Below are 14252 nucleotides of genomic sequence, written 5' to 3'. Positions count from 1 at the left end.
TGACAGGTGCTTGTTTGGATGGACTACTTTTGGGTGGATATCCATCACCACTACTTTGTGCACAGGCAGTAATGCCTGGAGGATGAGCACAGCTGGTCCCATCCCTGGGACATCAGGCTAGCGGGACAGAAACCCAACAAGAGAGTGTGCTTCTCTGCCTCATCTCCTAAAGATCTCAAATCCCCTGAGAACAAATGGCATACGCCTACCCTCTATTCCTCTTCTTAAATAGGATTTCTATAATTTCTGTATTTACTGTCCCATCGACTCAGGTCATTGCTGGGCCACTCACTGCTTACACCTCAGCAAAGCTAAGCTTACAACTGTAACACTATTCTCAGATCCTCTGCTTTTTGGGTCCTTCTGAGTCTTTCTTGTATGACTCTTGTATGGTGAATATCCATGTGCACAAAGTGATGCTCAGCTGTTGAATATTCAGACTCCATTTCCACAATCCCACTGACCACTGTGGGAAGAGCCAGGCCCTACACTGCCCAGAAAACTCACCTGCATCATTCAGGTCATCGTTCTCAGCATCTTCCTCATCACTGCGTGTCTGAAATACACAGAGAGTCACCCCAAATCCCTGAGAGCAAAAGTTACTCCATCTGAGCACAGAACACTTCCAAAACTTTTCTGCCAGCACAGTCGACAATATGAAGCCTGAGATATTTTAGCAAATATTAACATCATTGCAGCAGGGTACCCAATGAGTGCCTTAGTGGTATATCTGGAAGAAACAGATTTTCCTCTCTTCAGGTCTTCCTGCTGTTTTGTTATTGTTGTTGTTGTTGCTGTTTTTGATTGGGATCTTGGGGAGGCAAGCAAGGAAATCTGAAGCAGACTTGCCATCCATAGCCCACATAAGGAAGATGGTCAGGACAGAAAGCATAAAGCATGAAAGTCTCCACACTGCATCTCAAATCAGCAAAGTCCTATTTTCAGGACTGTCTTAACAAGAGCCCAGTCATGCTGTCAAGACCACTTTGATACCTAGCCTCAGGGATGCTTCAACATCCATTACCTGCTGACCTCAGCCCACCTGAAGGATGCCTGGTACCTGACTACTGTAAGTGTTCTTGGCACACAAAAGCTTACATCTTCCTGCAGATATATATGCTGCAATATCTCCTATGGCACTCTGTTGCTGAAAACCTCTTCCTCAAGCCACTATGGCCATTCTCCCCTCAGCTAGAAGCTATCACAAGAGATTACCTGGTTATACAGCTCCTTCAGAGACTCATAGTACTTGGACCACCAGTCTAGTTCTTCTGGATCTGGTTTTTCCTCTTCATATTCATCCTCCTTCTTTGCAAACTTATTGATAGGAATCTTTTTCAAAGGAGCCTTAAGATCACAGAGACAAGGACTCAGATGGAGGGAAAAAACATCCAGGATACCTGCACACCCTGCGCTAGAGCCCTGATAGCCCCAGCAAAGGCTCAGCTTCCAGGCAGAGCACAGGAGCTACAAGGCTCTGTGTTCATGCTTCGCTACAAAGGCAGCAGTATTCACTGCATAAGGCAGCAGAACTCTCCTCTCCGTGCCAGAGCCCAGACACACAGCAGTGCCAAGGAACAGCAGAAGCAGCTTGAAATGAGGAGATGGATAGGGGAAGAGGAGCGTTTGAGTCCAGAGAGAAAGCTGGATTCCCAAACATCAAAACACACTGGGCCCTACACATCACTCACCTTCACCAGACTCAGGGGGTGAGCACTGGGACCTGGCTGACCTGAGGCTGGGCCAGTGGTTACTGCAGTCTGAGGTGGAAGACGCCGGGTTGAGAATTTCTGGGCTGAGATGAAGAGAAAAAGCATCATGTTCTCATGTGCTCCTTTCTGCCCACTGCCTCCTAGTCTTGGCCGGTTGTCATTCCACAAGAAAACCATCTCTTACCCCATTGCAGAGTGATTTCTTTTAAAGCTTTTGATAGCAGATCCTTACAAAACTGTACTGGAAATCCAAGTACTGAGACCAGCCACCGTCATCTACATGCTTGTTACTGACTAGCAAGAACCTTTGCTATTTTGATTCTCCACTCATCAATTTTTGCTTCTTCGTCGTCATATCCCCTTTATTTACACACTCCCAGATCAGGAGCTTTGGGTGCTGCTGTCAGAGAGCTATTTGGTGAATCCATTACCCGATGAGTAGTTCTTGACCCAGCAATGCAAGAAAAGTGGAAACCTGTTAATATGTGGTCCCAGTTGACCAGTTCACAGTCCTTAAAACTTGATGGAGGTCTCCCTGGGGAGAGCTCTCCAGCTCAGCTATGCAGACGATTGCAATAAATGAAAACAATGGTCCTCCACAAATTAAATATCTCTGACTCCAGACACAAAATTCCTACAGATGTAAAGTTACTGCCTATTTAGCCCCAGATAAATGGCCTGCTGGACTAAGATATCTTCATGAGCCATTCTGCCTCTTCTGGTTTTCACAACTGTAAAACAAAGAGTGCCTGGGAAAGAGACCCTAAGGAGGTTCTACATCCATAGGTGAAGAGTCCTGTTGACGTGGTGGGGAGGCAAATGACAAGCTACCTTCAGAGAGAACAGTCTGCAAACTACCATCCCAAGAAGGTCAGACCCTACACCATTGCTTGGCAGCAGCCACTTCCCAAACACAGCCTCAGGGGAATCACAAACTGTCTCCAACCCCTACCTGCCCTGTGCAATGCTTACAGCTCTTGGATGAGGACTTTGCTGCCTGGCTACAGGGCAGAAGTGATGGGGATGTTTGCCACAGGCACAACTGCTTGTTATCTCCACAGGAACCTCATCAAGCAGCTCACCTTTGGGCACATCTTCTGTTTCCTCTTCTTCCAGCTCTCTGGGAGAGAATTTCATCACATCAGACACAACGTGGGTCCCCACCAGCACAGTGCGCCCAAACGCCCGCTTTTCCACCACAAAGATGCTGAGGGGAGGGTGCAGGTAGACCTGCTCTGGGAGCTCCTGCAAAAGAACCACACAGAGGAGGGGTTGTGGAGGTGTGGGAAATACACAGAATCACAGAACTGAAGGCATTGGAAGGAACCTCTGGAGGTCGTGTAGTACAACCCCCTGCTAAAGCAGGTTCCCTACAGCAGGTCACACAGGAAAGCAGACAAGTGGCTTTGGATGTCTCCAGTGAGGGAGATTCCATCACCTCTCTGTGCGGCCTGTGCTGGGGCTTGGGCACCCTCACAGTAAGAAAGTTCTTTTGCATGTTTGTACGGAACTTCTTGTATTCCACTTTGTGCCCCTTTGTCCTGTTGCTGGACACCACTGAGAAGACTCTGGTCACAGTCTCTTGACACCCACCCTTCTGATATTTATAAGTGTTAGTAAGATCCCATCCTCCAAGCTGAACAAAATCCCAGCTCTCTGAGACTGCTATGCAGCCCTGCTGCACGTGAGACCTGATGAGACCTTACAACTCTGCCCAAAAACCAGAGCCTCACTATGAGAGATGATGCCTGAGACTGATCTCAGTGGATATATATGCAAAGGTTTTGATATGCAGCCAAACTCTGTGTTCCTGGGAGAGCAAAACCCTGGGGACAGCTCCCTTCCCATTCACTCAACCTCAGCAAGCAGACTGTATGTGACTGTAGACAGCCGTGGTGTGCTTCACCATGGCAGCCACTCACCACATCCATGTATTTGACCAGCTCGGTGAAGTTGGGGTTCTCACTGTAGGCCACAATCACCTCCGACTCCACCTTCTTGCCCGCACATTCAATGATCACCTGTGGCTGATCCACCTCGAACAAGTTGACTCGCTTCAGGTCCCGCAGGCCCCAGAACAGGATCTAAAGCACATGAAGCTGCTGGGCTGTTCTAGATGTGCTAGGTGTGATACGGCCATACAGCCCTGCCCAGAAGTGCCACCCCACTCATCATAGACCCCAAGAGAGGTACGAGACCACTCTTCCCACCCAGCCACCAGGATCCAGTCCCATGCTGTGGGCACAAACATAATGGTTTTGATTGTTAAACCACTGAGACAGTTTCTCCTGAATGTCAGGCACGTCCATTTCTGGCACCTGCTGGGTATCAAACCCAGCTCCTGCCCTGTCCATGGGCAGGCTGTGCCTCCCGCTATGGGAGCCAGCCCAGCAGAAGGCAGCACACCTCTATGCGAAATTCCTTCAGCACGGGGCGGATGCCCTCCGGGATGATGAACCGTCCGGCTCGGGGATCCCCCAGGTAGCTGGGCTCCTTGGGCTCCACATCCTCAGGCACTGATGGCTGAGAACACAGAGCCAGGTCACACTGAGCATTGGAAACCATTTCTCCCCCAGAGCGTATCCTCTCTCCCTCTCCTCTTGGTCTGTGCCTACGGTCTGTCCCTGCAGCCTCTCTTCAGTTGAAAGGCAGACATGGTTTCTCCCAAGCCCATTACCTCCAAATAGCCGCTGTAATCCAACTCGATCAGCTCAAAAGTGGCAATGAGCTCCCCAGCTGGTTTGGAGCCTTTGTAAAAATCAAAGAACTGCAGGGCAGGTTTGCAGTATGGCTCATCAACCAGCTTCACCTGCGGGACAGCAAAGGCCTGGCCAAGGAACTCAGGAGAGCCCTGTAGGAAAGAAGGGAGAGGGTTGAAGTATCCCTACGTTATCTCACTACCATCCAGCCATACAGGCATGCATAAGACCATTTCTCCATCCTCTGTTCCATCCAGAGGCAGGAGCAGATGAGAGGCACCTGAAGCAGCTCCTCTTAACTTAGGGTCTATTTCCACTTAGGACTGGACAAACGGCCTGGGACCAACCATCAGGGTTGGAATTTCTCCAATGATGAATATCCCACAAGTTGTCTGAACCCAGGGCCCAACATTTTAACACCTTCAAGGTGAAATTACATAAAAGTTGGTGTTCTTTCATGTTCCAACCTGTGTCCATTTTCTGTCATCCTGTCCCTGTGCGCCTGTGAAAGAAGTCTGGCTCCATCCTTTCTATCCACTCCCATTATCCAGCTGCGGACAGCAGTAAGATGCCTCTTTGCATCCTTTATTCCAGACTTTCAGCCTCTTTTTGCTCTATCCTATGCTCCACCTCCAACCTGCTTGGAGTCACTCCTCTGGACTGACTCCAGTATGTCAGTGTCTTTCTGTGTACTGGGGAGCCCCAGACTGGGCACAGAAAAGCTGCTGAGCTACATGGGAGAGTCCAGTGCAAGCAATGCCATTCCCACTCAATATGATAATAAAGAGGCCCTAGGAAAGGAGCATGCCTACAAAGAACTAGAGAAGAGGAAAAGGGAAGGACTGAGGATGGTCAGGAGATGGATAGAGGGAAAGGAACAGATCTCAAAGTCACATCATCTCCCCATGACTACAATGTGAGCCTGCTGAGAAAGTGGCGGAGGCAGCTGGGAGAGGCACAGTTCATCTCCAAAGAGAGGAAATCCAGGATGCAGCATGTGTTTCCTCACTTGCAGCATCTTCGAGCTGTCTGCATCCTGCAGCCAGCAGCTTTATCCCAGCTTGTTTCAAAAGGCTGCAGAAAGTCTCAGCCTCAGCCATAGCCCTCAGGATCTGCTGCCAATGGCAGATCAGGATCAGGCAGGGTGACAGAAAACAGAAATGTGGCTCCTAAATGCCTGTTTGCAGCACTCACACACTGCTGTTCTGCCTTCCCTGTCTTTGAAGTGACAGCATGAGGGCAGTGTGGCTGTACTTACAAATGTACTCTGATTGAAGAGACTGATTATAACAACGGGAGTCTCTGTTTTCAACTCTTCTCTCTTTCCATCAATAATGAGCTGGTCAAACAGAAGTAACTCGTTCCACATTGGGCTCAATGTCTCCTCCACTGTCTGCAGACAGAGACAAGAGGTCTGAGTTTACCACAGCCCATGGAAACAAACCACATGCACTTGGTAAAGAGACTGGGGAAGTGTGGGCTGATCTCTCCACCACAGTCACAAGGAGCCAGCAGCTGGCAGAAGAAGAGATGGTAAAAGCATGAGACAGTAGAAGCACTTGGGATCAAACTGTAAATGGTAATCAATCCTTGACACCGTGGTCTGCTTGGCTGTTATGTCAAATGTTCCTTGAACGCAGTCACACCACCCAGAGCACAGAAATACCTTGTGCCTGGAGTTACAAAATGTCCCAGAGGACTGCCACAGCACTGTCCTTCAACATGTCAATTTTGTCTGTCTCCAAATATCCAAGAAGGCAGATGCAGGAGTTTAAGGGATCTCACCCTGGTGGTCTGGCAATGAGTTGAAAACACCACTCTCACAAATGGATCCGAAAGGCCGTTGTCATCTGCAGGGAGGATCCCTCGAGCCTGATACAGGTGAGCTCGGAGCTGGAAATAGCTGAAATCTGGTAAGAAAAAGAGAGTTCTCAGTTCCCCAATCCAGCCCTTCCTGAATCCAAAAGATGTATCAGGAAGAACATGGTAAGGTAAGATCAGGTAAGGCTGTGTACATCCTGCAAGGGGCAGGTGCTTTTAGGGGCACTCACTGCAGTTCTCAGAGGGCCAGCATGTCTCTCAAGGTTTGGCCAAGCAAGAGAAGCTCAGCAGGCTCCCCAGGCATCTCTGGGAAGAACATGATGTGAAATGTGCAGTAATCTGAGAGCATCCACCTCTGGGGAGCGCCAATGGGACTCAGCAAAGAGGCAGAGCTGGTGGTTATTGCCATATACATATAGTGTGTTTGGCAGCACACTCAGCACCTAGGAAGCCCCCATCCTGCCAGCTGCTCCTCCTGCGAGAGTGCAAACGTGTCCTCATCAGAACAAAGTGGACTTGTCTTTCCCAGTCACGCCTCAGAGATGACATGAAGTTGGCAGGCCAGGTCCTACTCCTCACACACTGACCCAGGGGCAGGACTTCTCACCTCTCCATTTGCCCACTCATGGTTAAGTTGTGGAACTCACCATCCCTGCTGAGCCAGCTGGGAGGACTGTGCACTGAGAACTGGGTGATCTCCTGCCTGCTCTCAGAGAGGTACTTGAACTCCTCAGGCAACTCCACCGTGCAGTTCTTTGCATATTTGGTAACCCCGAGCCACATGTAGATTTCCAGTTTGGCAAAGATCTCACCAGTGTGCAAGCCGGGCACCTGAGGGTGCAGGAAGGTTAGCAAGTTTCCCATCCCAGCCGTGCCACCTTCAGACCAGGAGCACTGCTGCTGGCCAGTGACCAGCACAGAGCACAGGACAAAGTGTCACATAGTGGAGCAAGAGCTGTGCTTCCTTACAGACACTGGGATGTCAAGAAGGAGGGCTAGAAGAAAGGAGGGAGAAGCAGCACGATGCAAACAGAAACATGCTGCTTTGGGATAAACCCTACCTTCAGAAAGACAGTCTGGATCTTCGCACAGTCCTTGCCTTTCTCCTCTTCCACCACTGAGTAGAGGATGTTTTGTGCAGGGACTCTTGCGTATGCCACGCGCCGGTTGTTGCTGAGCATCCAGATGAGGACATCAGGGAGTATGCACTGGGGCTGGAGGGAGGAAGAGCAGTGACAATCTCTTGACGCACAAGGGGCTGGTGGCTGCACAGCTCTTTGGAGATCCAGAAGCAAGTGATGGGGCCAAATGTTGGGCACATGCTTCTGAAACTCAGCCCTGCAGTATGGCTCTGTGGGTCTCCCCAAGGAATTTGGTTTTCACTACAAATCAGCGGGATGCATTCACCCATCCCATGCTGGAGAAAGAGGGGCTGGAGAAGTGATACTTCCCCTTCATCTCCTGCAGAAGCCTGAAAGCTAATCCATGGGACAGAACCATGTGCAGACAATACAACAGTGCCAGTGCCAGCACAAAGCTGCAGATGCAGAGCAGGCTTGCAAAGGAGCACATTCACAGATGCAAATAATTATTTTGAATCTTAGCTTCTGCTCTCTTCCCCCTCTTAGCCTCCTTGGTGTGAGTGTTTGTATTTGTGCAGCTTCTACTGGCACTGCAAGAGGTGAAGTCTCATTCATTCTAAAGCCTATCTGCTCTACATGTCTAAGGATGTGATAGTGATTGAACTTCAGCTGGTGAAAGACTTCTCCAAACTGCATCAACCTCTGGCCACCTCGCTCCTGCAAACATTGTGCTCTGGTTTACACTACAAGAATTCACTTCCCAGAGCTCTTTAAATAGAGCCAGTGAGACTATGAATGCAGAGAGTCTCTGTTATAGACAGGAGCCCACACTGCAATGCAAGTCTGAATTTGCAGGAGGGATGGTGTCAGGCCCCAGTGGGCAGGCAGGCAAGGCTGATTTCCAGACACGCTTCCCACAGCCACACTGCAGCACAGCCTGGGACCAGGCAGAGAGGGCAGGAAGATCCTGGTGGCTGGGGCTGACCCAGCCCTGCCTTCAAGCCACTGCTGGGTGCCTGAACCCTGCTCTGTCACTGCTGACCCTGCAGGACTGTGAAGCTTCATCCTTCATGAGAGCCACTACATAAAATATGGTAACTTCTAGCAGTTGGAAACTGGGATTTTACATAGCAAGGAAAGACATCTGAGAAAAATCCCCATTTCAGGCTGATGAAAGGCCCAGCAGGCAGCCCCGCTCCCCCTCCTTGCCCATGCCCTGCTGTGCTCAGAAATGCGGTGCCCCGGAGCAGCTGTACCTCTTGAGCCATGAAGCGGAGTTTGGCCAGGATTCTCCTCGTCTCCTTCACCTTCTCCTTCACATTGGCTCGAGTCAGCCACCTCCTCACGCGGAGCCCCTGCTTCGCATATAGGATCTGCACAGAGAGCAGAGCTGTCACGTGCCCGGCTGTGAGCCATCGTGCCACGCTGGCAGCACTCCTGGGGGCTCTGCAGGAAGTGGATGCCATGCCCATCCTGCCCCATCGTGCCATGGCCTCCGTCAGCTCGCTTGCCAGCTGCTGAGAGCAAATCCTGTGAACCTGTGCTGAGGTTATTGGAGGACCCCATCAGCTCTGCCGATAGCAGAAACCCGTGAGCTTTTGCATCATTTGGGGCAGAAGGACATATGAGAAAGAAACATTTCATAAGATTATGGCCTAAGGCTCCAGATGGTTTCTGAGAGCATTTTGGTGACCACAGAAGTCTGGGAATTGGAAGCCGAAGGAAACTGGAAGATAGGACTAAGCTGTCATGTCTGTTAATTGATAGGGTCCAGATCTGAAGATGAACTTGGTGATGAACCTGAACTAATCATGAAATCCAGAAGGAATTCAGGGTTCAAACATAGTGTTGACTGACCAGGCTAGGAAAACCCAGAAAACTCATCTCTTGAGCTGGTTATCTCCAGAGAGCCCCATCCTTACCAGAGGATTTTTGCTATCACTCCATGAGCTTTCCTTCTGTGTGAAGGAAAGCAGAGGGACCCAGACATGCCTGAATTTTAGTTCCTACTGTTGTCATTGCATTTTGGTCAGTCTTTCAAAGCTTTGTGGTTTGGTGGGGACCAGGACCGCAGCTGTGCTCTGCCAGGAGAGGAAAGGTGGCATCCAAGCACAACATCTGCTTAAAACAGGAGGCAGCCATGGGCAGTCCCTGTCTCTGCTCCCTGTGCTGGAAGATGTATTACTCTAAGCAGTGTTGGGAGATGCAGTGGTTGGAACTAGGACTATCTTCAAGATTCCTTCCAATCTAAGTCATTCTATAACTATATGACTATACTGCGGGTCTTAGCTCCAAGTTTCCCTCTCAGCATCAATTCCAGCTGGTCCTCCAGAAGCATCCCCCAGAGCCGGTGTCACACTGTTCTCCCCAATAATCCCAAGCCCCACAGCTTACGATGTTGCGCATCATGTACTTTGTCCGACATCTGTCAAGATTGTTTGGATGTGCCATTGTTTTTCTCTCTGCACTGAGTGAGTATTGCCTGAAATGAGAAAAGCATCACAGCCTCTGAAATGTGCACGCTGTAGGACAGCACTGCTCACACAGCAGAACCACAAGCTCCACCTCCCTGCCACTAAACTGGATGTAGCTGAAACCCCATCTCTGTAATGACTTTGTTCTGCAAGGATTTTGATCAGAAGGCACACGTGGCTCAGCATTCCAGGCCCATCTTTACCATCTCCATTACAAGGTTAGGGATTGCTGTGTGTATCAGACCCCACCGGACTGTCATGGTAATTAAAACACCAGTATCTTGAAAGAGTGATTGAAAAGAGGGAAGAAAATGTCCTAACAGCAAGAAACTCCCAGGAGACCAGAACATCAAGGCTGCCTGCTAACCCTATGCTTCCCAGGACTGTGGTCACCCCTCTGAGCTAACAGAGCTACAGAACCCTTTCCCCAGGTTGTCCTGGTTCCTTCCACTTATTCTCCTCTAGAAGACACCAGAGGAGGCCGCATGCAGCCCAGGCAGAACATGATATAACCTCCTAACCTAAAGCCAAGAAACCTTAGGAAGCCAGGGGCATGCAAACCTGCATCCAGCTACAAATTCCTCCAGCACCTCTCGGAGCCTCTCTTCAGCTTTAGCCTTAGGCCTTCTCATGAGCTTCTCCACATCATCCAGTCCCTGCTCCTGTGAGGAATGCATCACATTCAGGCAGCTTGCAGCTGGCCATGGGCTCAGGGCAAAGCACAGCATGAATGTGTTTGCCCCAGGTGTGCCCTTCTGCAGAGCTGGGGCTGACAGAGCACAGCAGGTCAGTGCAGCACCGCATGGGCTCTGGGCCTTGGGGCTAACCTGATAACTGAACACTGGCTGCAACAACACCTTGTGCCTCAGTCCTCGAGCACTCACCAAAACACATCAGTGCAAGCTCTGCTTTCTAAGTCTAAGCAGGAAAGACAAGACCCTGGAAAGAGGTTTCACTCCATTGTGTCCACTGGAAGCTGAAAGTGCTTTTGCAGCAACATCTGCCCAGAGCAGGACTGACAGCAGAGGAGCTTTTTGTCATAGACCATAGCAGGATACTTTGCCAGAGGCAAATGCAGACATGCAATGACAGATGCAGACATGCATAGGGGTGAGGATGTTTCAGCTAAGTGTTATGCAGAGTAACTGTGCACTATGAGAAAAAGCACGATGGCAGGAAGCCCCATGCCCCAAGAGCTGCTCTGTGCACATTACCAGGCGCTCTGCCAGCTTGACAATCCAGTTGGAAATGCAGAGTCTCCAGGTGTGATCCTCCCAGTAGCTCCACACATACACGCAGGGTTTCTCATGCATCATGGGCAGGCAGCTGTATGATCTAGGGGCAGCACAGGACATTAGGGCTGCTGTGTGCAGATGTCACAGGCAGCACTTGCACAGGGAGCTGTAAGGACTGTTTTCCTCACGAAGAACCGGCTGCTTTGGTCCTTGCATCATGGACATGGATACAAGCTGCAGAGCTGGCCCTTTGCCATCCCAAGGCAGTGTATGATGTTTCTAGCAGAGAGCAGCAGTGTGCCCGGATGAGTGAAGCTGATGAGAGTGTGGGATGCTGCTGAGATTCCTTGCTACTACAGGATGGAGTGAGAGTGAGCGCAGGGCTCAACACAACCACGGCACTGCCAGGCCTGTAGGGTGAGGAAGGTAGCATTCCCAGAGCACCTCATCATCTGTCTGTCTTGCCTGCCCTGCATAGAACACTGTGAGCCAGAGTGCTCCTCTCCTTCCTCTGCACTGGAATCAAGCCCTTGGGATGCTGCTTGTCCATCAGATAAGGGACTGCTGCCCAGTTCCCTGTAGCCCTGTCCATGGCTACCTGCAGACATCACACAGGCACTGTAGGGCCTGGCAACAGCAGCCAGCTGGGCCATGGCGAGCTGCAGGGTTGCAAAGCAGGGAAACACTTGCACTCACATTTCTGAGCAGATTACTAATAGCATCCTGAGCAACTAAGTTGGGAAGTTCAGGACTGGGGTGAAAAGGAGAGAAGGGTGAAGAAAGTACGACTCACCTGTCATACTCTGTGGGCTCTGGTCTCTGGCTCCTTGTCATTGACTTGTTCCGTGGGGCTGAATCTGGGGCCAGGACCTCCATATCCAGCTCACTATCTGAACCAGCATCCAGCAAAGGATGGTTTTCTTCTCTCCCTTCTCCTTTCTCTCCTTTTTTACGTACTTTGGTCACAGCCTCTTCAGCTTTGCCAAAGTTTCCTTGAAGATAAACATTAAACAGCAGTCAGAAAAGCAGGATCAGTGCTACAATGAGTTAGCTAGTTTGCAAAATCAGCACAATCATGCTGCCAAGAGAAGCACAGGAGTCTGCACTGCTTTCAGAACCAGCACATCAGCAGCATCCAACCATCAATGCACCACTTGGGCAACGAGGAGATCTGAGACGGAGCTGGGAATCCACAAGGAAGTCCATGTATGTGCCTGCAAGTTCCACTGCTTCTACCAAATGCCTTGAAGTTTCCATCTAGGACTAGGCTCAGCAGCAGGAGGTCAAGAGGACTTCTCAGCACTGAGCTTCTCCACTCCTCCAGCAACGCAGATCCAGGGTTGGACCTGCCTCCCCTGCCACTGTTTCCCCATTGTCCATCCATCCATTGTCACAGCCCCTCAGCACCACATACCTAACCCCATTTGATTGCTCCCAAACCTTTCTACTACTTCTCACCTCCACTCCCTGAAGAGCTTCAAGCATATTCCCCAGACAGGAATTTCACACAAATATGGCAAAACTCCAATACCATTGGAGATCATACAGACTTTTAGAGTAATTAAAGTACTGTGAGCACTGCTTGGCCTCATCCTCCACCCTTCCTGAGCTCCTGATTTGGAGACATAAGATGTGTGATGCTTGGCACTGTAGGACCGCAGTGCTGTCCTGGGCTGGCTCAGGGAGGTTCACACCATTCCCATGGTTTCCTCATTTGGGACCCTGGGGAATACACACCTATAGAGACCTCAAAGCTGACAGGTTTGGAGCTGAGTGAAGAGTCCATCATCGTGGCTTCAAAGAAGGCAGCAAAAAGGAAGAATTCTTCTTTCCTCCCCAAAGCATTCTGTGCAGAGAAAGAGAATTTAGCCCAAGCCTAGCATGCCAATATTCTGACTTAGCAGAGTTGGAAAACACCAGGTCATGGCTGGTGCCTGTCAGGCCTCTTGAGGGCTTTACCAGGGCCCTAGGGACTTCAGAGGGACACTGCTGGGCTGCCGAGCTTTCCTGGAAATCTCAGGGGCCTGGTATGAAACCATGGCTCTGGCTGATACTCCACCATCAGCTTGTATCCAGGTATAGGCTAAAGGATGGCTACTGTATCCACACAGCTGCCACTAACCCATCTTTGCTGGACCAAGTGGTGACCTAGAGCCAGCTAACAGTTCCAAAGCTCCTGGATAGATGCTCAGTGATGCCCATGCCCATAGCACCCATGTGAGAGTGATGATGCGTGCTCCTGCCTCACTGAGGGAGGCAGTTTGGAGGCTGCACGTGAATTCTTGGCCCTCACAGAAGCTCAGAGAGCCCTGGCTGGCCCAGCAATGGGCAGGCTGGGTTTGCTCTGCCATTGTTATGCCAGCCAATGACCCCACTGCTTCTTCCCTATGAGCCTGTGCAGGCATCAGGCCGGTGTAGGTCAGATCACACCAGTGCAAAAGGACTCACCTCAGGGAGTGGATGAAGCTCCTCCACCTCCACAATGACCTCTGCAGGCTGCTCAGCCTCCTGAGAGCCCCCAGCCTCCTCCTCTCCCTGCAGCTGGATCAGCTCTCTGGCTTTCGCCTTGGATTTTTTACTTTTCTTCTTCAGCTTCAGTTTGCTAAGGGCACCTTTTGTCTTGTCCCCAAGCTTCCTTTCTGTCACACCAGGGCTGCTGAAAATCTCCACTGTGATGGCCATGAGGATGCGCCCGCGATAGAAGATCCCCTCCCCCATGCCCTCATTCAGGTCCTTGTGGATGTCCCGCAGAGCTGAATTCTGAGGGGAGCCATACAGGTTCACCCAGGCTGGGCCAAACGTGGGGTTAAAACCTGCAGGGACGGGGTCTGATTAAACACAAGGTGCTGCAGAGACCTTCCCTCAAGAAGACAGCCCAGGACACACAGTGTGAGCACGCACTGCCCATGCACTTCTGCTTTCCAACCCCAGGAGACCACCAGGTCTGGGCAGATGTGCCCAGCACGAGGTCCCAGGGGAGCAGCCATGCCAGGCCTCACCATTCCTGCTGGGGTCTGAGATCTGCTGCAGGTCGATGTAGTGTGTGGCGATGGCTACATCACCAACGTTGGCATCATCCAGCACCTGGATTTTTATCTTCTTGGCAAGAGGTGGGAACATCTCAATGAAGCTGATCTGCTCATTCCACTCAGGCTCGGTGGTGTTGCTCTCCACAGATGTCTCCCCCTGGGAAGGAGGAGGTGTGAGACTCACACAGCCCCAGCCAGAC

At 50.8% G+C, this 14252-nt stretch overlaps 1 protein-coding gene across 7 annotated transcripts in view; it reads right to left on the bottom strand.

The window, feature by feature from the left end:
- Window positions 1–14252, bottom strand: part of LOC100540249 (fer-1-like protein 4) — a 34850-nt gene that overhangs the window by 11562 nt on the left and 9036 nt on the right. For 5 of the 7 annotated variants that reach the window (XM_085241607.1, XM_085241608.1, XM_085241610.1 and 2 more), the window contains 19 exons: window positions 14023–14209; window positions 13472–13836; window positions 12761–12869; window positions 11817–12015; window positions 11003–11123; window positions 10350–10450; window positions 9709–9796; window positions 8571–8852; window positions 7294–7446; window positions 6880–7063; window positions 6197–6321; window positions 5670–5804; window positions 4390–4563; window positions 4119–4235; window positions 3635–3796; window positions 2795–2957; window positions 1692–1795; window positions 1216–1347; window positions 508–556 (listed from right to left, as the gene is read on the bottom strand). In XM_085241607.1, coding sequence (XP_085097733.1) covers window positions 508–556; window positions 1216–1347; window positions 1692–1795; window positions 2795–2957; window positions 3635–3796; window positions 4119–4235; window positions 4390–4563; window positions 5670–5804; window positions 6197–6321; window positions 6880–7063; window positions 7294–7446; window positions 8571–8852; window positions 9709–9796; window positions 10350–10450; window positions 11003–11123; window positions 11817–12015; window positions 12761–12869; window positions 13472–13836; window positions 14023–14209 — 2950 coding nt within the window. The remainder of the gene's footprint in view (window positions 1–507; window positions 557–1215; window positions 1348–1691; window positions 1796–2794; window positions 2958–3634; window positions 3797–4118; window positions 4236–4389; window positions 4564–5669; window positions 5805–6196; window positions 6322–6879; window positions 7064–7293; window positions 7447–8570; window positions 8853–9708; window positions 9797–10349; window positions 10451–11002; window positions 11124–11816; window positions 12016–12760; window positions 12870–13471; window positions 13837–14022; window positions 14210–14252) is intronic. The other 2 variants (XM_085241609.1, XM_010722246.4) reach the window with 1 other exon arrangement.

The sequence above is a fragment of the Meleagris gallopavo genome, chromosome 22 (genome assembly GCF_905368555.1).
Source record: "Meleagris gallopavo chromosome 22, MGAL_WU_HG_1.1, whole genome shotgun sequence".
NCBI classification, from domain to species: domain Eukaryota; kingdom Metazoa; phylum Chordata; class Aves; order Galliformes; family Phasianidae; genus Meleagris; species Meleagris gallopavo.
The sequence above is the reverse complement of the archived record's forward strand: the minus strand, read 5'-3'. Positions and strand labels throughout refer to the sequence as shown.